The 22,946-nt window shown below is 47.6% G+C and overlaps 1 protein-coding gene and 1 long non-coding RNA gene across 6 annotated transcripts in view; one reads left to right on the top strand and one right to left on the bottom strand.

The window, feature by feature from the left end:
- Positions 1–854: 854 nt before the first annotated feature.
- Positions 855–8,305, top strand: LOC132216890 (uncharacterized). 2 transcript variants are annotated; one of them, XR_009448813.1, is made up of 5 exons: positions 855–1,244; positions 2,835–2,963; positions 5,677–5,777; positions 7,200–7,299; positions 8,179–8,305. It is a non-coding gene; the product is annotated as an uncharacterized LOC132216890 (long non-coding RNA). The 2 variants fall into 2 exon arrangements; XR_009448814.1 differs by lacking the exon at positions 2,835–2,963.
- The window catches only part of C15H19orf47 (chromosome 15 C19orf47 homolog), a 34,668-nt gene continuing 18,035 nt past the window's right edge, over positions 6,314–22,946 (bottom strand). For 3 of the 4 annotated variants that reach the window (XM_059666535.1, XM_059666536.1, XM_059666538.1), the window contains 3 exons: positions 22,110–22,180; positions 6,973–20,326; positions 6,314–6,753 (listed from right to left, as the gene is read on the bottom strand). In XM_059666535.1, coding sequence (XP_059522518.1) covers positions 19,853–20,326; positions 22,110–22,180 — 545 coding nt within the window. In that variant the 3' untranslated portion in view covers positions 6,314–6,753; positions 6,973–19,852. The remainder of the gene's footprint in view (positions 6,754–6,972; positions 20,327–22,109; positions 22,181–22,946) is intronic. The other variant, XM_059666537.1, reaches the window with a different exon arrangement.

Below are 22,946 nucleotides of genomic sequence, written 5' to 3'. Positions count from 1 at the left end.
CCTGGTGGGGAGCGTAAACATGATGGGCGCCTGGAATGCCAACCAGGGAGACAGCCTCACTGAGGACAGAGGGGCCGCTGTCTGGGTGGTGCCTGGTTCCTTCACATCCACCATCAACGAAGGTCAGGCCCTAACGAAACTCCCCATGCTTGTGTGAGGCAGGAAAAAGGGACAAGGTTGAATGGCAACACATGGAGGACCCAAGTACTCCAGTCCCCGCCTCTTGCTGAGCCCAAGCGGCCTCCAGATCAGAGGAAGGGGGTCCTCAGAATCCCAAGGCGCAAGATGTCCCCAGCCACCTTGCCCTGGAAGAGAGGTGTCCCACCAAACACTCCTTCCTCCAAAGTCTTAAGCAAGTCCAGGAGTACAGCTCCCGAAATCCAAGCTCAGTACCCCTTCTGCTCCCTAAATGGAGCCAAAAGCTCAGAAAACTTCCAACAGCGGCTTCTAAGCCATCTCCCCACAACCACGGAAAGATCGAACTTGCCACAGAGGTGTCTGTCCCACACACCGTACCAGTAAAATAGCGTAATAATATGAAAGGGTTCTGGGGTAGACAGCAGTGTGTCCATCCAGTTCCCCACAAAAGTTAGGTTCAATAAAGGAGGATCCGCCTCCAGCTCAGGGTAAACCCCAAGCCCCACCCACCAAACACAGGAGGCAGAAGCCCCTCCTGATCACTAGCGTTACTCTCCTCCCAAAACTCTCCCCTAACACCCACTGAGCCTGCCCTGCCCCTCACTCAACGCCTCCACACATCACAGTCCTCCTACTTCCATGGACGGCTATGTTCTCAGGATGGCTCCCCCGCAGCACCCAGTGGTATAACCCAGACGGCACTACCTGGACCACACTTGGTACAGCTCCCTCCCCAAAAGCCCCCACCTCTCCCAACGCGAAATTGGAACTGTTCCCAAGTCCCCGAGTAGGTACAGCCTCCTACGCTGGGTAAGGCGCGCCCCTTCGATGGCTTAGCGCTCGCCCACCAGGCACGCTCTCACTTCACACCCCACGAGTTCTACCCCAAGCCCGTGTACACATGCTAGGGCGCGCGTCCCTAGCCCTTCAGTGGTTCGGGCCTCGCACTTAGGTAGGCGCCCCCCCCCCCGCCGCTTCAATGGTACGACCCGCCGCCCCCGCCTCTGGCCCCTCAGGGCTAGAACTACCGCCCCCGCGCAGCTGCCCCACTCGGTCCCGGAAGGGGGGGCTCTAGGACCAAGATCCCCGCCCGGCAGGCACTGGTGGTACGGCCCAACGCGGCACTGGGGCGGGGGGGGGGGCGGACGAGACCACCGTGGGGGGGGGGCGTTCGGGGACACGCACTGGCGCACTCACCTGTCACCGGCAGCCGCCCAGCCTCTCCGGCGGGGCTCTACTCCCGCCCATCGCCGCGCTGCGCTAGGTCCGCTCCTGCGTTTCCTGCCGACGGTGGCGGCTGTGGCAGCAGCAGTGCCTTCTCCGAGCCAGACCCAACGGCTCGCGCGGCGCGGCCCCCCCGCCCCCTCCCCCGAGCCCCCGCTTACCGCCCCGTCCCACCCTCTGGCCGGAAATACCGCCTTCTCCCGCCACAACAGGAACTGACGTAAAAGCGAGAACTAGACTCGGAGAGCGCTAGAGCGCAAGCGCAAGGAAAGGGAAGAGGCGGACTCAGAGCCGAGCGCCTTCGTACAATAGGCGAGTTTGGGCCGGTGTGCGTTAGGGATGTGCCTCGCGCAGGCGCCAGACGGAAAGAACGGGTAGGAACGAGCAGGCGCTGTAGCTCCGACTGACGCCCGCTTTCCCCAGAGGCTAGCCGCAGCGATGTTTCCCGGCAGCCCCTGCTCCTTATTTGCATAGGCTTTGATCTCGTTTTACGCGGCTCTCGCTTTTCTTCCTGGGTCCAAGGCTCTTAAAGAGCCCTCCACTTGGGGCCAGGAGAGGTTGTCTTTTCAGTATGTCCCTCGTGGTTGAGCTCAGGCTCTGAAACCACACAAACCCAGCTTTGCATTTTCTTGCTGGGCAGAAGGCTGCACTGTTTTTTTCTGTGCCTCAGTATCCTCATCTGCAAAATGGAGACAATCATATCTGCGTAACTGGGCTATTGGACTATTTTATGTAAACAGAATAGTTTATATCAATTAGACATTCTAGGACGCCAAAATATTCTTATCTGCTCATCACATATGCAATTAAATATGGGATATAACTTTTTTATGGGGAAACTTGAACCTACAAAGGCCTTAATCACCCTGCAAGAGAAGCGTTTTGCACAAAATTCTGACCCATTTATTAGCTGATGTAGCAGACACTCCCATCTCTCGTATAGGCTGAATGGAGCATGTTAGATCGTGAATTTATGTTCTAGTATACCACACTGCTTGGCAAGTATACATTGGTTAGGGCATACTTCTCCTAGGAGGCCTGGTTGGGATTGAAGAATCCTGGGTTCACCTAAGTGTGAGAGTGTCTTGCACAAATCCTGCTCAGGGGTGAGCCTTAGATAAACCTAATGCTGGAACTAGGCCTTAACTATGGGTTTTCAGCTTGGAACTCACTGCTCTGTATTCCTAATTCATGGTGTTGGGCCATTACAGTGTCGATAACTCTGACCAATGCTTACACCACCACAACCCTAACCATTTCAGTCTTACTGTCTGGTAACAGGTTTCTCTCCTTCACTGCACAGAGTCCCAAGACTGAAAAGACCAGGACAGTCTCAGTCATCACTGTGTACTTAGCAAAGGGCCTGGCACAGAGTAGGCCCTTTGGGAATAATTGTTTCAAGAATTAGCCCTTCTGCGCCAATCTGGACTCAAGGTTACTGTGGCCTACCCTCTTTGCTCCTCTGCTCACAGCCCATCCCCCTACCTCTAAGTCTTCTTGGGCCGCTCAAATCCCAGCCCCTCCTAGGGCACAGGATGGATTATCTCACTGAAACCTCCAGTGCACTTGTGTCTGAACTGTTGGAGTCCTAGTAGTCAAAGGTAATGACTTTCAAACTATTTTAAGGCCTAATACAGACATATGTGTACTTACAGTATAATGAAACAAAAGTCACCAAATACTATTTACCCTTATGAATGATGCTCTCTGATATTTTTTTCCAGTGCTGTTTGAGACCCTGCCGAACTGATTTTCTGGCCCACTATTGGCTCATGCCTTGCAGTTTGTAAAACCACTCATCTAAAGGTGAACAGTTCACTGGCTTTGCAGATGGACAGGCCCTAGTTCTAATCATGCCTTTCCTATGTCCTTGTCAAAATAACTTCACTTCTCTGGCCTGGCCAGTGTATCTCAGTGGATAGAGCACCGGCCTTCAATTCCTGGTTGGGGCACATGCCCTGATTGCAGGCTTGATCCCCACTTAGGGGCGTGCAGGAGGCAGCCGATCAAAGATTCTCTCTCATCGTTGATGTTTCTATCTATCTCTCTCTTCCTCCCTTCCTCTCTGAAATCAATAAAAAGTATATATTTTAAAAAAATAACTTCACTTCTCTGAGCCTACCTTTCCTCATTGCAAAATATCAACAGAATTTATTTAGTAGTTGTAATGGGCCAGGTTCTGTTCTTAACATAGTCCTGCTGGTGCTATTCTGTTCCTATCAACATGATCTTGGAGGTTAGTGCAGCAGTACCCGTCCCAGGAGAAGTTAGGGATAGAGGTGGAATTTGAACCTGACAGTCTGATACAAGAACCTGTGATTTGCACTTATATCATGCAGAACGCTGGGAAGTATTGGCCCTACTCTTGTCCCCTGCGTGCTTTGGGAAACCACTTAATTATCATTCTCAGCCTCACTCTCTCAATTTCCACATCAAGGGTGATTGAGGAGAAAATTCCCTAAAACCACAAATTGTTCTCTACCCTCTAATCTGTTCTGTGAACCTCCCTCCCATAGCTATAAATATGGGCTGCCTGTGCATTTTTCTGGGGAGAAGGGTCAGTAACATCTCATCTGAAGTCTACTTAAAGGCCTCTTGATTCAGAAAAAAATGACTTAAGGATCCTGCCTTGAGGGAGGAAGAAGGCATCTCCTCAAAGCCCCCTTATGTCCAGGGAGCAGACATTTCAACCCTTCTCACAAGAGACTGGGCTCCGAGTGGTGACTGGACAAGCTGCACGACCAGCTCTTAGGATCCCCAAGTGCGAGGCTTCTACTCCATTCCCAGGAGGTCTGGGGGTCTGACCCTGGCCGTGGCGGAGGTGGCGATGAGGCAGGGAACCCTCCCTGACACGTGGACATACAGGAGATGAAAGCAGGAGAAATGAGAATGCCCCCTTTCTTCATCCTACACAGAGCTTTTTCGGGGGAGAAATCCCATAGCATTGATCAAATTCTCAAAGTCTGGCACTGTTAAGAAAACGTTTTTATTTAAAAGCATTTCCTGCGTTATACAGAAATGTTGAAATATCTTTGACCCCCCAGCCAGAAGTTACCAAGCTCCACCCTAGATGCTACTGTTTTGGGAAGATCCTTTATAGTCATTTTAAGTGTTTGGCACAAGTACAGATAAGGCTCAGGGATTCTGTAAATGTTGGTTCCAATTTTCTTTTTATGAAATATGGTTCTCTTTCAAAAATTGTAATAGAAGACACCATGCACATTCAATTTTTAACACACAGGAGAGTCCCAGGTCATTTTGGTGGTTGTGCTATGCTAATACACTTTGGGGCAGACCTTAGAATAAAACTTTTTCTACCCTCAAGACTGAACACCTTATGGATCTGCTCAAACACATAGATGGCTTCCCATCCCAGGTGGAGTAAGAACTAAAGGCTTCACCAGGGCCTTCGGGCCCTATGTGATCTGTGCCTGCCTATCCTTCTCACTTCATCCTAAGCTACTCTTGCCCTTGACCACTATGTTCTAGGCACACTAGCCTCTCCTATGCCCCTCTAAGAAGACAAGCTTATTCTCACCTCAGGGCCTTTGCACTTGCTGTTCCTTCTGCATGACTGGCATCTCCTTGTTTCTCAGAACTCAGTTCAAATCTCACCTCTTTGACTTTCCCTGGCCATCCCAAATCCAAAGAGCCAGGCTGTCACTATCTCTTTAGATTTTCTGAATTCCCTACCTAGCATTTAACAGCACATAATTTTTTTGTCTATTTTGTAATTGTCTTCCCCCAAACCAGAATATAAATTTTCCCAGGAAAACAAAGACCTGGTCTTGGGCACCACTGTCTTCCCAGCTCCTAGAACAATGCCCAGCACATAGTTAGGAATTGGGGATCCAGAAATATCTGTTGACTGACTGTGGTTTTTATTAGGAAGGTTAAAGTTCTGAACTGGGGTGATTTTTACTTCAGGTCTGAACTTGTCTACTCACAAAAAGTTGAACACATACTAATAATCTCTTAACCTTCACTGAAGAACTCCTACATATTAGGCACAATGCTGGGAACTATACATGACCTTGTTAAATGTTCCTGCAGGTGGACGTCTCTGTAAAGCCTATTTTGCAGAAGTAAATTTAGGCACAGCCAGAATACTGCGGTGCCTAAATCCACTCACAAAGATGTCTCAGTCAAGCCCACACTTTAACCCACAGCACTGGACTTAACCTGCCTGGGTCCAGAGTGAGATACAGTAAAGTCTCATTTTATACTAAGATTTGAAACAGCAAAGTACTTAAAACACAGTTTCCCAATTTATTAAGAAAAATTGAGATGATATGAATATCATCTCTTTTTTAGGCCACCAGGAAGGGCATCATCGTCATTTTGTTGGAGCATCATCCTCATACCCCAAGATTGCCAGTTTGATCTCTGGCCAGGGTACATACAAGAGTCAACCAGTGAATGCACAAGTGAAACAACAAAACAATGTCCCTTACTCCACCCCCCCCCCCTTCCTCTCTCTCTCTAAAATCAATTAATAAAAATAATGCCCAGCCGAAACCGGTTTGGCTCAGTGGATAGAGCGTCAGCCTGCGGACTGAAAGGTCCCAGGTTCGATTCCGGTCAAGGGCATGTACCTGGGTTGCAGGCACATCCCCAGTAGGAGATGTGCAGGAGGCAGCTGATCGATGTTTCTCTCTCATCAATGTTTCTAACTCTCTATCTCTCTCCCTTCCTCTCTGTAAAAAATCAATAAAATATATATTTTAAAAATTAAAAAATAATAATAATAATGCCCAGCCGGCGTGGCTCAGTGGTTGAGCATCGACCTAGGAATCAGGTCACAGTTCAATTCTGGTCAGGGCTGTCAGGGCACATGCTTGGGTTGCAGGCTTGATCCCCAGGAGGCAGCCGATCAATGATTCTCTTATCATTAATGTTCCTCTCTCCCCTCTTCCTTCCTCTCTGAAATCAATAAAAACATATTTTAACAAACAAACAAACAAATAAATAAGATTATCTCATAGCTGCTCTACAAGGTGATTTATAAACTCTATTTGAGCTGTTGCCACAAGATGGCACCACATGCGCTAGTCATCCTGGCTGGAGCTCCCGCTGAGTTGCAGGTTGGAGTCAGCCGCAAAATGGGAGGCCTTTGTACTGTTATTTAAACATTCACTCTTTAAAAGTAAACTGAAACCACTCACCACCACGTTTTGTTGGCGGTTTCTTTTGCTGTGCAGAAGCTTTTAGTAGTCCCATTCATTTATTTTTGCCTTTATTTCCCTTGCCTTTGGGGTCAAGTTCATAAAATTTCTAAGACCAAGGTCCATAAGTTTAGTTCCTATGTTTTCTTCCATGTAATTTATTGTTTCAGATCTTATATTTATGTCTTTGATCCATTTTGAATTAATTTTCATACATAGAGACAAACTATAGTCTAGTTCAGGGGTGGGCAAACTTTTTGACTCGAGGGCCACAATGGGTTCTTAAACTGGACCGGAGGGCCGGAACAAAAGCATGGATGGAGTGTTTGTGTGAACTAATATAAATTCAAAGTAAACATCATTAATAAAAGGGTACGGTCTTTTTTTTTTTTTTTTTTTTTTTTTTTTAGTTTTATTCATTCCAAACGGGCCGTAGTTTGCCCACGGCTGGTCTAGTTTCATCCTCTTACATGTGGCTTTCCAGTTTTCCCAGAACCATTTATTGAAGAGGCTTTCTTTTTTCCATTGTATGCTTTTGGATCCTTTATCCAAAATTATCTACCCGTATACATGTGTTTTGGAGGTTTTTGTTCTTAATCCTCACCTGAGGATATTTTTCCATTGATTTGTTAAAAATTAAATTAAAATTTTTTTCCATTGATATTTTTAAAGAGAGTGGGAGACAGGGGAGAGACACAAGAAAGAAAAACATTGATTGATTGCCTCCCACATGTGCCTGACTGGGCCCGAGGAGACTGAGCCTGCAACTGAGGTATGTGTCCTAGACCAGAATCGAACTTGTGCCCTTGACCGGAATCGAACCCAGGACTCTTCAGTCCGCAGGCTGACGCTCTATCCACTGAGCCAACCGTTGGTCTCTGTGTGTTTTCTGTCATTATCATGCTTTTTTATTACTGTTGCTCTGTAGTATAATTTGAAGCCAGGTAGTGTGGTACCTTCGGCTTTGTTCTTTTTTCTCAGGATTGCTTTGGCTATTCGGGGTCTTTTGTGGTTTCATACAAATCTGATGATTTTTTTATTCTATTTCTTTAAAAAATGTCACTGGGATTTTGATGGCATTGAATTAAATCTGTATATTGCTTTGGGTAATATGACCATTTTAACTATGTTGATTCTTCCAACCCATAAATGCTGAAACAAAAAGGCAACCAACCAAATAGGAGAAGTATTTGCAAATAACAGCTCCAACAAGGGATTAATATCCAAAACATATAAAGAACTCATATCACTCAGCATCAATGGGAAGAGAAAAAAATTGGGCAGAGGACCTGAACAGACACTTCTCCCAAAAAGACATACAAATGGCCAATAGATACATGCTCAACTTCACTAGCTATTAGGGAAATGCAAGTCAAAATCACAATGAGATACCACATCACACTGTCAGAATGGCTATCATCAATAAGGCAAGTAATAACAAGTGCTGGGGAGATCATGGAGAAAAAGGAACCTTCATTCACTGCTGATGGGAATGTAAACTGTATAACCACTATGGAAAACAGTATGTAGGCTCCTCAAAAAACTAAGAATAGAGTTACCATCTGACCCAGCAATCCCTCTTCTGGTTATCTGCCTGAAAATTTTGAAAACATTTATTCACAAAGATATATGCACCCTATGTTCATTGCAGCATTATTCACAGTGGCCAAGACATGGAAACAACCCTAGTGTCCTTCGATAGAAGATTGGATAAAGAAGATGTGGTACATATATACAATGGAGTACTACTCAGCCATAAGAAAAGATGAAATATTGCCATTTGTAACAACATGGGTGAACTCTGGAAATATTATGCTAAGTGAAATAAGTCAGTCAAAAAAAGCTAAGACCCATATGATTTCAGTCACATGTGGGATATAAAACTGAAACTCATAGAAACAGACAGCAGTATGGGGTTACCAGAGGGAAGGGGGTAGTACAGGGTAAAGGGGACTAAATATATGGTGACAGAAGATGATTTGACTTTGGCTGGTGAGCACACAATGCAATATACAGGTCATGTATCACAGAAATGTACACTTGAAACCTATATAATTTTTTAAACCAATATCACCCCAATAAATTTAATTTAAAAATTAAAATAAAATTAATCAAAAAGAGCAACATGTGATCACAATGAGATTCTGAGCCAGAGGGGAAAATGGCAATAAGGAACATTATTGGGACAATTAATGAAACTGGGGTTTAGATAGAAATATTTTATCCATGTTAAATTTCTTAGTTTTGATAGTTGTACTGTTTATCAAAGAGAATGTTTTTGTTCTTAGGAAATATGCACTGAAGTATTCTGAGGTAAAAGGGCAAGATACTCTGCAACCTAACTCTCAAATGGCTCAAAAACACAACATATGTATATGTACCTATGCACGTATGCATGCTTATAGAGAGGAGGAGGGGAGAGGAGAGAATAAGGCAGATGAGCAAACGGGCAAATCTGAATAGAAAGTCGACAGAAAACACTTGTACTATTCTTGCTACTTTTCTATAAGTTCACAATTATAAATACGCAAATCTACCAAACGGCGGAATGACCCCGTGCTAAATATGAGGAGCAGAAAGGCAAGTGCCAGCAGGCAGAGGGAGGGGACAGTGATGGGGGGTGGAGGGGAGGGAGCGCGGAGTGGCGATGAGGGGTGTGGCCGGCCACTTGCTGGCCAGCACCTTCCCCCCCATCAGCCTGTTGGTTGCCTAAGCCATCAGTCAGACATCCCCTGAGGACTCCCAGACTGAGAGAGGGCAAAGGCCGGGCTGAAGGACCCCCTTGAGTGCATGAATTTTCGTGCACCAGGCCTATAGTATAAAAATAGTTACCCAGCCCTGGCCGGGTAGCTCAGTTGATTAGAGCTGAGGTTATGGGTTCGATCCCGGGTCAGGGCACACACAAGAAGCAAACAATGAATGCATAAATGGGTGGAGCAACAGGTTGATGTTTCTCTCTCTCTCTCAAATCAATCAATAAAATAAAATAAAATAAAATAAAATAAAATAAAATAAAATAAAATAAAATAAAATAAAATAAAATAAAATAAAATAAAATAAAATAAAATAAAAGTTACCCAAAATGCTCTTTTTTTGTAGCCCATGAGAATGTCATAAAAGGGTTTCTTAGGTGGTGGTGCTAATTATTGCTGGTCCTGAATATCTTCCCTGAATATCATCAATTTCAGAGATAAAATTAGATAACACTGTACTAGGCACTGTTTTAAGCCCTTCACGTGAACTGACTCATGTAATCTTCACAACCACCCTGGGACGCAGGCGCTACTATTACTCCATCTTAGTGAAGCGGAAACTGAAGCAAAGATCACGCAGCGGCAGAGGTCAAGCTCTTAATCCTAACAGATCATCAGGAAGGCCACACAATCTCCAGGACATGCTATGCTGATCACTTAGGAGCAAGCCCTGTGCTAAATATGAGGAGCAGAAAGGCAGCTTTAGGGGGTAATTTTGGAACAATGAATTAGGTTTATGTGCTCTGAACTCCGGCCTCAACCTGACATCAAGCCTATGCAAAAGTAACCAAAACAGCCCTAGCTGGTTTGGCTCAGTGGATAGAGCGTTGGCCTGCGGACTGAGAGGTCCCAGGTTCAATTCTGTTTGGGGGCACATGCCTGGGTTGCAGCTCGATCCCCGGTGGGGGGCGTGCTGGAAGCAGCCGATCGGTGATTCTCTCTCATCATTGATGTTTCTATCTCTTTCTCCCTCTCCCTTCCTCTCTGAAATCAATAAAAATATATTTAAAAACAAAACAAAAAAACCCCCACAAAAACAGTAACCAAAACAAAATAGAGAAATAAAGTGGCCACTGATTCTGATGTGGCTGAACCTGCTAGATGTTAACACTGGAGGGAAAATTAAAATGTCCTTCAAACAACTCTGATTATTCTCAATATTTACTTTTAAATACACAAATGGCATAAATACAAACTTATAAAACATAGGCACATTCCTTTTTACCCTGTAATTTTTTAACTCCTAGGTATTTACCCTATGGATACGTTCACACATGAGTAAAATGTGGTATACACGAGAGACACTGTTTGTTTTATAAAAAAACTTGGAAACTACGTGTCCATAAAAAGGGACTGGTTTGATATATCAAGGTGCATACACACGAGGGAACACTACGCAATTACTTTAAAGGTAAGCTCTTTCCAAAAAGCACAGTAAAAGAAGTTTAACACGGCCTAACCTGTGTGGCTCAGTGGTTGAGCACTGACCTATGAACTAAGAGGTCACTGGTTTGATTCCCAGTCAGGGCACATGCCTGCGTTTCTGGCTCAATTCCCAGTAGAGGGCGTGCAGAAGGCAGCCAATTGATGATGTTTCTCTCTCACTGATGTTTTTATCTCTCTTCCCCTCTCCCCTCCTCTCTCTCTAAAAATCAATTTTAAAAACATATTTAAGAGATGTTTAACATCATTAGCCATCAGGGAAATGCAAATCAAAACCAGAATGATGCAATATCATTTCACACCAATAGGGTGGCAGTAATAAAAAAGACAAGTGGCAGGATGTGGAGAAATCAGAACCCTCATGCACTGCTGGTGGGAATGGAAAATGGTGCGAACACTTTGGAAAAAAGTCCGGCAGTTCATATGACCCAACAACTAGACTTCTAGGTATATACCCAAAAGAATTGAAAATATGTCCACACAGAAGTTCACAAGAGGCATTATTCATAATAGCCCCAAAGTGGAACCAACCCAAATGTCCATCAACAAAATAGAAAACTATAATCTATCCACACAATGCAATACTATTCATCAATAAAATTAAATGAAGTACTGACACATGTTACAACATGAATCTTGAAAACATGCTAAGAGAGAGGAGCCAGACACAAAAAGCCACATATTATGTGACTCAATTGATAGGAAACATCTAGAAAAGACAAATCTATAGAGACAGCAGATTCATGGTTGCCAAGGGCTTGAAGTGGGGGGCGGAGTATGGGGAGACTTGGGGAATGATGGTGAAGGGAGGTGGAGTTTCTTTTGGGGGTAATAAACATGTTCTAAAAGTAGTGGTGAATCACAATTCTGTGAATTGTGTACTTTAAGTGGGTGAATTGTCTGGTATGTGAACTATATCTCCAGAAAGTGGGCTTTTTGTTTGTTTTTATGTGTGTTTTTTTGTTTATCCTCACCTGAGAATATTTTTCCATTGATTTTGAGAGTGGGAGGGGAGACAGGGAGAACCATCAGTGTGAGAGACGCATCAATTGGTTGCATCCCACGTGAACCCCAACCAGGGCCCAGGATCGATCCTGCAACTGAGGTACGTGCCCTTGACTGGAATCCCTTCAGGCTGCAGGCCAATGCTCTAACCACTGAGTACCCGGCCAGGGATTAATAAAGTGGTGCGTATGGTTTTGTTTTTTTAAAAAGCTCTTTATACCCTAATCGGTTTGGCTCAGTGGATAGAGTGTCAGCCTGCGGACTGAAGGATCCGGGGTTCAAGTCTGGTCAAGGGCATGTACCTTGGTTGTGGGCACATCCCCAGAAGGGAGTGTGCAGGAGGCAGATGATCGATGTTTCTCTCTCATCAATGTTTCTAACTATCCTTCTCCCCTCCTCTCTGTAAAAAATCAATAAAATATATTTTATTTTTTTAAAAATACATTTTATTGATTTTCCACAGAGAGGAAGGGAGAGAGACAGAGAGTTAGAAACATCGATGAGAGAGAAACATTGATCAGCTGCCTCCTGCACATCTCCCACTGGAGATGTGCCCGCAACTAAGGTACATGCCCCTGACCGGAATTGAACCCGGGACCCTTCAGTCCACAGGCCAACGCCCTATCCACTGAGCCAAACCGGTTTTGGCAATAAAATATATTTTAAAAATAAATAAATACATAAATAAAAAGTTCTTCATGCCCTAGCTGGTTTGGCTCAGTGGGTAGAGCATTGGCCTGCAGACTGAAGGATCCTGGGTTCGATTCCGGTCAAGGGCACATGCCCAGGTTGCAGGCTTGATCCCCAGTAGGGGCAGGCAGGAGGCAGCCAGCCAATGAGTCTCTCTCATCATTGATGTTTCTATCTCTCTCTCCCTCTCCCTTCCTCTCTGAAATCAATAAAAATATATTAAAATTTAAAAAAGCTCTTTATGTGCTTGATACCAACTGACATTCCTTCAGCAGTGTACACACTCCCATTACTCCACATCTTCCCCAACACTGAGTCTTGGGATATCTTGCCAGTCTACTGGGCACAGAACAGTTTTATTGTATCTATCCTTTTGTACCTTTGAATTTTGTTTGCATAAATTAATTTTAAAAAGCATTTAAATGTATGCTAATAAATTACTGCTTTTCTGTTTTGTTTGCTTGTTTTTGCTTTTCTGTTTTAAACATGCTTTCTATACTGGGTTCCTATATTAAATCTCATCCCTAGATCTTGGTTTCTAATACCATCTAATATAATAACAGAGGAATATGCAAATTAGCCAGGGCGCCGTAACGTCACGACCGACCTACAAGCGGCAGAGAGCTATACGAGGGCAGGCAGCGAGCTACGTGCAGGGCTACTAGTTCTACAATAAAAGGCACGAAGGCTCCTTGTAGAAATGGCTCACTCTAGGACCAGGCCAGGAAATATACAAGATGAACCTGGAGTAGCTATAGTGCCAGAAAGTAAGGAAGTGCCAACAAACAACCTCACCCCCCAAAATAAATACCCACTACACAATGATGGAGGTATGTCAAAGGGACACAGGAGCTAAATGAAAGAACTCCCAGTGGCCAAAGCTGAAATAATGTAAACAATGAAATAAATAATGTAGCACTGGATTACAACCCAAAGTCTAAAATAAACATCCATAAGTCCATACTGATGAAAAAAAAAAAAAAAAGACTGAATAAGAAGAAGAGACAAGTCTCCCTGGCAGAAGAATTCCAAATAACTCATGTGGGTTTTTCCTTAAAGGAGGTAGAGCATGAGCCCCCCAACTCCTAGTGTGGGCTGTGCGAACTGACTTCCTTTCACAGAGTCCACATGGAAAGAGAGAAAGAACAACTTTATAGTGAACAATATGACAAAGAAATGGTCGGTAATCAAGCCAGGTGATCAGGGTTGATGGACACAGTGATAAATCATGTTGACAGTATGCACCCCAGACATGAGGTGACAAAATGGCACTTCACCTCTGAGCTCTTCCTCTGAACAGCATGTGACCTCACTATAATCCAGAGGAAAAATCCCGATGAAGAGCCATCCTGTGATATACCTGGCCAGTGTTCTTCAAAATGTCAAGGTCATAAAAAATAATAATAATAATAAAGCAAGAAAAGATTTAAAAACAAAAAAACTAAATGTCAAGATTATAAAAAACAAGTCTGAGAAACTTCCACAACCAGGAGGAGACAGACGTAACAACACCTTGTGTGTCAACATAAATGTAACACGGCATCCCAGAACAGAAAAAGACGTTAAAACTAAGGAAATCTGAATAACCATGGACTTCAGTTACTATTAAGGTATCCATATAGGTTCATTAATTATAACAAATACATCATACTAATGTAAGATATTACTAATAGGGGAAACTGGATATGGGGCACATGGGACTTTGTACTAACTGTACTCTATTTTTCTGTAATTCTACTAAAACTGTTCTAAAAAATCAAGTCTGTTCCTGTTTGATGCAGTTTGCAAAGGCCTGGTTTGGAGTTCACAAATTAGATCAAGTTTAGGGTAGGTAATGGTCAGGCCTTAAAAGTCAGGTCTAGAGGAGCAGAGCTCATCAAACTAAGTCAGCTCAGATGCCAAAGGTCGCTGTGACTCGACTCCTTGCACATCTCACCAAACCAGGCTCAGACACTGGAGGAAGGGAGTTGGATCTGGCCAGGACCTTGCAGCTGCCGCAGCACTGCAGATTCCCATCTTGCTTTGCATCTACTGGCGGGAGCTGCCAGAGAGGTAATGTGTCCAGAGGTAACCTCATCCGAAGACCACATTCAACGACAATCATCCTCCTGGGCTGGCTCAGACCTGGCTTTGTGACTGAGCCAGAGCCATGGGCTAGCGACCCCTCCACTTCCATGTCTGTTCACAGCATGAGAATATGAAGTCCCTGACTTTCATGGTGATCCCCTGGCCCTGAGGAGTCAACAAGTCCATCAACTTAGCAAAGCATTTTAGTACTTCCTGGAGGAGTCAGTGTTGGCTCTTAGCATCTCCTGCCCCGCTTCCTCCAGCACTCTCCAATTAAATGAGTCCAGCTGCTCTTAATTCCTTTGGGGAGTGGGGTGATAAATGTATAAATAAATCACTTGAAGAATGCCAATAGTCTTGGGGGAGAGCCTGGTTCAGATATGCTATTGACCCAATAGAGTATTTGCACTGAATTGCTATCATTAGAACTCTGCAAGTTCACCACTGAAGGGACTCCACACGAGAACAAGTTATTCCCTGCAGCAGTTCACATAACAGCAAGAGACTGGACGCAACTTTAATTCCCTTCCAGAAAGAACTGGTTAAGTAGAGTAGGCCATTAAGATGTGAGCGCTTAGCCCGGCTGGTGTGGCTTAGCGCTTGAACATTGACCTATGAACCAGGAGGTCACGGTTCAATTCCCAGTCAGAGCACATGCCTGGGTTGCAGGCTTGATCCCTGGTTGGGGGTATGCAGGAGGCAGCCAATCAATGATTCTCTCTCATTATTGATGTTTCTATTTCTCCCTCTCTGAAATCAATAAAAATATATTTTTAAAAAGATGTGTGTACATGTTCCTCTGTGCGCGCGCGTGGGTGCGTGCGTGTGTGTTGGCACGCACATACAAACATCTCTGAATGGAAGAATTACCAATACATTGGTGACAGTGGTGGCCTCTGAGGGGAGGACTTGAGGGCCAGAAGACTCAAGAAGAAACTTTTCACTGTAAAGCCTTTTGTACCTTTTGCATTTTGAACCATGTGTATTATTTATACTCAAAAATATTTAAGAGAACCAGAGGAAAAAATGATGCATCCCTGTGGGTCACAGCTGTTGGGCTGGGTTGGGAGTAATCACCAAATGAAATGAGTGGAACACTGGGGCTCTAGAGAGGCTGGCAGCAGAGGAGGCATCCAGCTTGGGTCCCTCTGGCCAAGGGTAGCAGGATGGGATGTGACTCTCATGGGCCATGGCATACGAGAGCTGCAAATGCTTGAGGGCAAGTTGATCAGGCAGGGAACATAGATAACTCTAGAAAATCCAAAACCATTCTCCTAGGACCACCCTTACCCTATTTCAAATCTGTACTTGAGGCAGCACAGGGTAGGGGATATGGGGCCAGGATCCCGGTCAGCTCCCTGACGTCTAGCCCAGGCCTGTCACTCTGGCTGGGCGAGGCCTTCCACTGTACAGAGCACAGTCACATGACTTACCCACGCAGGCAAACTTTTCATGGTCAATCAGCTATACATTTGTTTACATCATTGTAGTTCCTATTAAATATCAAGAAATTACCCTGTGCTCTTAAATTTAGTAACTGAAACACTTCCAATTAACCTTGGCAGTTGCTAAAATTATCCATGAAGTGAGGCAGGGGGGCAGGGAGGATGAAGAGCAGCAAGGCAAGTGCGTGTGCGTGTGCGTGTGTGTGTCTGTGTGTGTCTGTGTGTGTGTGAGCGCTCTTCCTTATGGCTCGGGCATGAGAGGGAGAACTCTGCAACCCTGGCATCACCACTACTTGCTGTCCTGAGGTCCAACCTCAGCCACATGAGGGCCAAGCCTGGGCCCTCACCGGGAAAGGGGTCTATGGCTGCTCTCTCTTCCACTGTCCCTCATACTGATCCAGCCCTTCACACCCCAGGCCCAGTGCTTGGGACACTGCCTGACACACAGTAGCCTCCCACTATGACATTACCCCCCAAAAAACTAAAAATAAATGGATGATTGGTTTGGGCAAACAAAAATAGATCTGGAGATGGATGGTGGTGGTGGTGGTTACACAACAATGTGAATGTACTTAACACCATTGAACAGTATATTTAAAAATGGGCCGTGGCCGGTTTCTCAGTGGTTAGAGCATGGGCCTGTGGACGGAAGGGTCGCAGGTTTGATTCCCAGTCAAGAGCATGTATCTCAGCTGCAGGTTCCCCAGCCCCGGTAGGGGTGCACGAGGGAGGCAACCAATCCATTTGTCTCTCTCACCTCAATGTTTCTCTTTCTCTCTCCCCCTTCTCCTTCCTTTCCACTCTCTCTAGTATAATCAATGCGGGAAAATACCCTTGGGTGAGGATTTTATATATTTTTTAAAAAAGGTTAAAATGATAATTTTTAAAAATATATATTCTTATTGATTTCAGAGAGGAAGGGAGAGGGAGAGAGAGATATAAACATAATGATGAGAGAGACTCATTGATCAGCTGCCTCCCACACGTCCCACACGGGGGATCAAGCCCAAAACCCGGGCATGTGCTCTGACTGGGAATCAGACCGTGACCTCCTGGTTCATAGATCAACATTCAACCACTGAGCCATGGTGGCTGGGCTAAAATGGTAAATTTTATGTCATGTATATTTTACCACAATAAAAAAAAATGGATAAGGTCTAATCTCATCTTCACCTGCTCTACGTTCTCTTCCAAACTCCCCACCACTCCTTGGTGATCCCCCGTTCTCTAATTGGGAATAGGGCCCCCATGCTCCTTCTGGGTCCTCCCCTCTCTTATGCTCCTTGTCAGCTGGTGTCGCCAAGCCCTTGGCTTTGAACACAACAGTACCCTCAGAATTCCCCGAAGCTGCTGACCGCCAGCCCAGGTGGCCCCGAACCCCAGCAGCCTGCTCACCCGTCAAGTGGAAAGCTGAAAAGCTGAGTGCCCTCCCACCCAACCCGCTCCTCCTTCCCCGGCCTCCCAGCCTCACAAAGAGTACCTTCCTCTAGAGCAGTGGTTCTCAACCTTCCTCATGCCGGGACCCTTTAATACAGTTCCTCATGGTGTGGTGACCCCCAACCATAAAATTATTTTCGTTGCTACTTCATAACTGTAATTTTGCTACTGTTATGAATCGTAATGTAAATATCTGATAGGCAGGATGTATTTTCATTGTTACAAATTGAACATAATTAAAGCATAGTGATTAATCACAAAAACAATATGTAATTATATATGTGTTTTCCGATGGTCTTAGGCGACCCCTGTGAAAGGGTCGTTCGACCCCCAAAGGGGTGGTGACCCACAGGTTGAGAACCGCTGCTCTAGATGCTCAAGTCTCCCACCCAGGCGTGATCCATGCTTCCCACCCTCCCCGCACCCCAACGCCCAGTCTCAGCGCACCCTGCAGCATCCTGCTGCTCCTCTGAGGCACACCCGAGCCCAGCCACTTCTGTCTTCCCCACCACCAACCTTCCTTCTCGACAGGCTACGGCCTCCCTGCTCCACCCTTACCCTTCCAGCAATTTATCCTCCTCCCAGGGCCACAGCCAGCTTCACAGAAGGCAACTCAGATCATTACTGCCTGCCTCCAACCCTCCCAAACTCCTCAGTGCTCTGGGGGGTGATGCCCAAATTCCTACCCCAGAGTCATAGAGCCTCAGGTATCTGCTTCTGGTCCACCCCCTCCCCCCCGCCCCCACCTGTGCTGAAGGGCAGGTCCCTCACTCTCTGCTGGCCACACTGGCCTCTCTGAGTTCCTTGTCCAAGTCAGGCCTTTGCCCAGCTGTTTCTTCTGCCTGAACACTCCTCCTTAACTTTATGTAGCTGCTTTCTCTCATTCCCAGCTCAGCCTGTCACCTCCCCCAAAAGGTCTTCTTACCCCTAACATCTAAAGAGGCCCTGGTCTGCCCTAGCTGGTTTAGAGCGTCGGCCTGCGGACTGAAGGGTCCTGGGTTTGATTCTGGTCAAGGGCACATGCCCAGGTGGCAGGCATGATCCCCAGTAGGGGGCCTGCAGGAGGCAGCCGATCAATGATTCTCTCTCATCACTGATGTTTCTCTCTCTCTATCCCGCTCCCTTCCTCTCTGAAATCAATAAAAATATATTTTAAAAAATAAATTAGTAAAGAGGCCCTGGTCACTTTCACTCATCCCTCAATCCCCCGTGAGCACACCACCGCCCATCTCCCTGGCTGGAGCAGTTAGCAACATGGGCAGGGGCTTGTCTGTCTTGCTCACGGAGAGGTCCCAGCTCCCAGAACAGGCCTGGCACAGAGGAGGAGCTGTGCAGCAGCAAACAAGTGGAAATCAAACCCATGTGAACCCCTCACCTTCAAATGGAGCCTGCAATTTGGAAAGCCACCAACAGAGGGAGAGACCGAAACAGGTGAAATCTAGGGAGGAGGAGGAGAGAGTGACAGAACCGAGGCAGCTTTCTGTTGAGGGAGGAGGAGGCCCAACTGAACGCTGACCGTGGCCAGTACTCCCTTGGACTTGGGGCCTGCAGCAGAGACACGGCCCACATGTGTGCAGGGAGCCTGACATTCAGAGACAGAGCCCAAGCCTTCATTCGACCCCTCCACCACATTATGCTTTGTGTGAAAAACCATCCTGCGACTCACCTTGAAGGAGGGGAGGAAAATATTTGAAAGTCACAAATATATTAAAACAGCTATTTTCTTCTCTCTCGGCACTGGCCTCCCTTCCCAGTGCCCCATGCCCACACCCGCCACTGCCTTTCAGAGAAAAGATGCCCGGGGCAGGAAGACGGAGGTGCCCCAGCTGCAGCCCAGGGTCTGGGGAGGTCCCTCCAGCCTGGGAGTGAGGCTGCTAACAGTCTCAACAGGCTCGACGCCACTGTCGACGAGGGGGCCGCTGGGAGGCCGGAGGTGCAGGAGGGTCAGGCAGGATGCAGCGGACAGTCGGGCCTTACCACAGGGACAGAAAACAGAAGATAAATGAATAGGGTGAAGACGGGAGAGAAAACGAAGTTAAAGTTGGGGGGTAGGGGACAGAGGAGTGACGGGAGGGAAGTCAGGAAGCGGCAGGGTGGAGGGATAAGGGAGACCCTCCGGGCAACACCTGCTCTGGGGGACCGAGAGGCCGAGAAGCTGGGGTCTGAGGCAGCAGATGCTGCTGAGAGGGAGGGAGGGGGATACAGGAGAGATAAAGGGCACTTGGCACTCAGGAGAGGTAGAAAGAGGGCCCTGCCAAGGCCACAGTCAGAGAGGACAGAACAGAGGACACGAGAGAAGGGAAAGTCCCAGAGTGGCAAGGCCAGGCCACCACGACCATCTCGGACTCAGTAAACGGGATGCGGCCCCACAGAGCTCGGGCCGGCCTGAAGGCCTGAAGGAGACCGCAGTGCCGTCCCAGGGTGGGCCCTGGCTGAAGACTGATGGAGTCAGAGCCTGGAGAGGGGCCTGTGCCCCACCTGTGGGCTAGAAGGTCCTGCGGCCCAGTCTTTTGAACACGCTCACAGTGCCTGCATGGTCCATCTGGGCCCCCAGGCCCTCGCTGGAGCCGCTCCCCCGGGGCCCCAGAGTCCTCTTAATGGTGACCTTGACCTCGGCTGATGACTTACTCTTGGTGCTCGTGACCTGGCTGTCCTGGGCCTCAGGCACAGGGGCAGCCTTGCCCAGTCTCTGGATGATGCTGACTTTGGACAGGGACCCCGGGCGGGAGGGAAGGGCCAGGCGCCGCAATGTAGGGGTGTTGGCCGTCATCGCTGAGCTTGTGGCCTTGGCTTTGACAGTCGGCACCGGCTGGGGACTGGCCTTGGTTGGGCCCGGGCCTAGCTTCTTCAGGACCCCGGCATATTGTAGAACAGAGCTGCTGCTGTCGTTGTCGCTGTCCCAAGCCAGATCCTCGTCCATCTCTGGGGTAGCCCCCAGTCGGCTGAAGACTCCCGTGGGCTGTGGAGGTCAGAGACAGAACAAGTGAGCCATTTAGTCATTCAACATGCATTCATGGACAGCTGCCTCATGTGCCTACTGGCCTCCTGGAGGCCGAAGTTGAGAGAAACACCCATTGGTAACACATAGATGTTGGCAAGAGCCATGACAGGGAAGTCAGGGAGCTGGGGGAGCCCAGAGGAGGCTCCTGACCTTGGGTGGAGTTCAGGAAAGGCTCCCTGGAGAAGGGACATCTGAGATGGGGTCTGAGAGTTGACCAGAAGTGGGTCTAGTAAGGAGGAGAGGAGAAAGCACACGCCTCAAAGAGGTGAGACCTCAGCTAAGGTTTACAGATGAACAGGAGAGAAAAGACAAATTTGGTCATGACTGGACAGATATTTTCTGAGTCCTGTCTCTGTACCTGGCCCTGTGCTGGGTGGTGCTGGGGACACAGGGGTGCCCAAGACAGGCCTGGCCTTGTCCTCAGGGGGCTCACAGTCCAGAGGGAAAGACAGACCTGGCACTGGAAATGACACAAGTAATTCTCTAATTACGACAGTGATACATCTGTGGAGGAAAGGAGGGTGCTGGAGAGCAGGAGACAGGGAAGCCTCGTCTCTTCTCCGAGTTCAGGGAAGCTTTCGGAAGCACCAATATTTAAGCCAGACCCTCAAGATTGAATCAGCAGCAAAAGGAGTGGGCTAAGTCCCCAAGGCCAGAGTAAGAATCACTGAGCATTCGCTTGGGCCAAGCTCTTTTTTTTTTAAAAGATATATTTTATTGATTTTTTACAGAGAGAAAGGGAGAGAGATAGGGAGTTAGAAACATTGATCAGCTGCCTCCTGCACACCCCCTACTGGGGATGTGCCCGCAACCAAGGTACATGCCCTTGACCGGAATTGAACCTGGGACCCTTCAGTCCGCAGGCCAACGCTCTATCCACTGAGCCAAACCAGTTAGGGCATTGGGACAAGCTCTTGACGTGGCTCCATCTTCAAGCCACATGATCCTGAGTGCCATTATCATGCTCAGGCCAGAGCGGGTGAGGCCTGGTGGGTGAGGGGCTGAGGCAGGAATTGCAGCTGGTGACACTGAAGGGTGCTTACCACGCCCCAGACCCCACAGCACCACGCAGGTACCTCTCACTTAATCCGCAGGCTCACCCTATGCGGTGGGTACTGTACAGGAAACCACGGTAGGAAGGGCATACGTGACGTGGCCAAGGCCATGCAGCCAGGCGGTGGCAGATTCACACTGTGCAGCGGGTCCGGGCTGGGTGCCCCTACCCACGCACCATGCCTGGGGTCTGCAGGCGGCAGGGCCAAAGGGAGAAGAGTGGGCTTCACCCTGAGCCGGGGAAAAGCCTGTGAAGGGCTTGCAGGGGGCGGCCGGCGGCCTGTCCTGTGCAGCACACACTGCTGCTGTGGCAGAAGGGCTGGTGGAGCTCTCAGTAGCTGCACGTGACCAGTTAGGCGGCCACTGCCCTATCCAGACAGGGAGAGGTGGCAGAGCAGGCAAGACAGATGGCGCCATCCGTCTGGTCACTGCCTAGAATGAGGACAGCGGGGTGTCCCTGAGACAGGGCCCAGGAGAGGGGTTGCTGTGGGGGATGATGCTGAGGGCGGTTTGGGACAGGGCAGCATCCTGGAGTCAGCCAGACCCCGGGCTGGACATTTTCCCCCTGTCTTCTGCCCTGAGATGGGCCCAGAGTATGCCAGGGGTGAGATGTGGGAGGTGTCAGGAACAACACCCAGGGAGGACAAGAACTTGAGAGCCCCGAGTGGCTCCCCAGTCTCCAACTCACTTTATTGCCCGTCGTGGTGTCTGCCTTGGTCTCGGCACCGAGGCGGTCAAACACGGACGTCCTGTGGAGACCTGGAGGGAAGCAAGGCCATCACTGAGCACCTGGTGAGCGGCCCCTGAGGCCCAGACCCGGGTGAGCATGTGCAGACAAGGGAGCCTAGACCCCAACATGGCAGCCCAGGCCCCACGCAGCGCTGGTACAATAGGCACAGACTGGGCCCAGTTCGGCTTTGTCTGCACTTGTTGGTTAACACTGACCTTAACCCACCAGCTCCTGGCTGGTGTTAACTGGGGGAAGGATGAACTAAAATTGATATCTGTTCCTTGGACCTAGTGCCAGTTCATCAGGTGTGTGTGCGGGAAGAGTTCTTGATCACTACTTGGCCCTCTCACTTTTTTTGGGGTCAAAGGCCTCTGAGAAAATCCGATGAATTGGTAACACGTTCTCTCTCTAAATAACAACCTAAATAGCCACCAACAGAAAGCTTGATATGATGTATAAATACTGTTGAAATATTAAACCACCATCAGCAAGAATGAGCATAGCCGTCCCTCGGTATTTGAGGGGGACTGGTTCCAGTGCCCCATGAATACCAACATCCGCGAAGCTCAAGTCCCTCATATAAAATGACACGGTATCTGCATATCATCTCTGTTTCCATGGTGTCAAAGCAGGGGACACCTACTTATCACTACGTCATTCACATGACTCAAGGGTAGCACTCAGCACGTGGCAAATTCAAGTTTTGCTTTTTGGAAATCTCTGGGCTCTTTTTTTTTCCTCCTTGAATATTTTCTTTTTCTTTTTTCCCTTTTTTTGTTAATCCTCACCAGAGGA

This window comes from Myotis daubentonii, chromosome 15 (genome assembly GCF_963259705.1).
Source record: "Myotis daubentonii chromosome 15, mMyoDau2.1, whole genome shotgun sequence".
Classification (NCBI taxonomy): domain Eukaryota; kingdom Metazoa; phylum Chordata; class Mammalia; order Chiroptera; family Vespertilionidae; genus Myotis; species Myotis daubentonii.
This window is presented reverse-complemented; position numbering and strand designations above follow the sequence as displayed.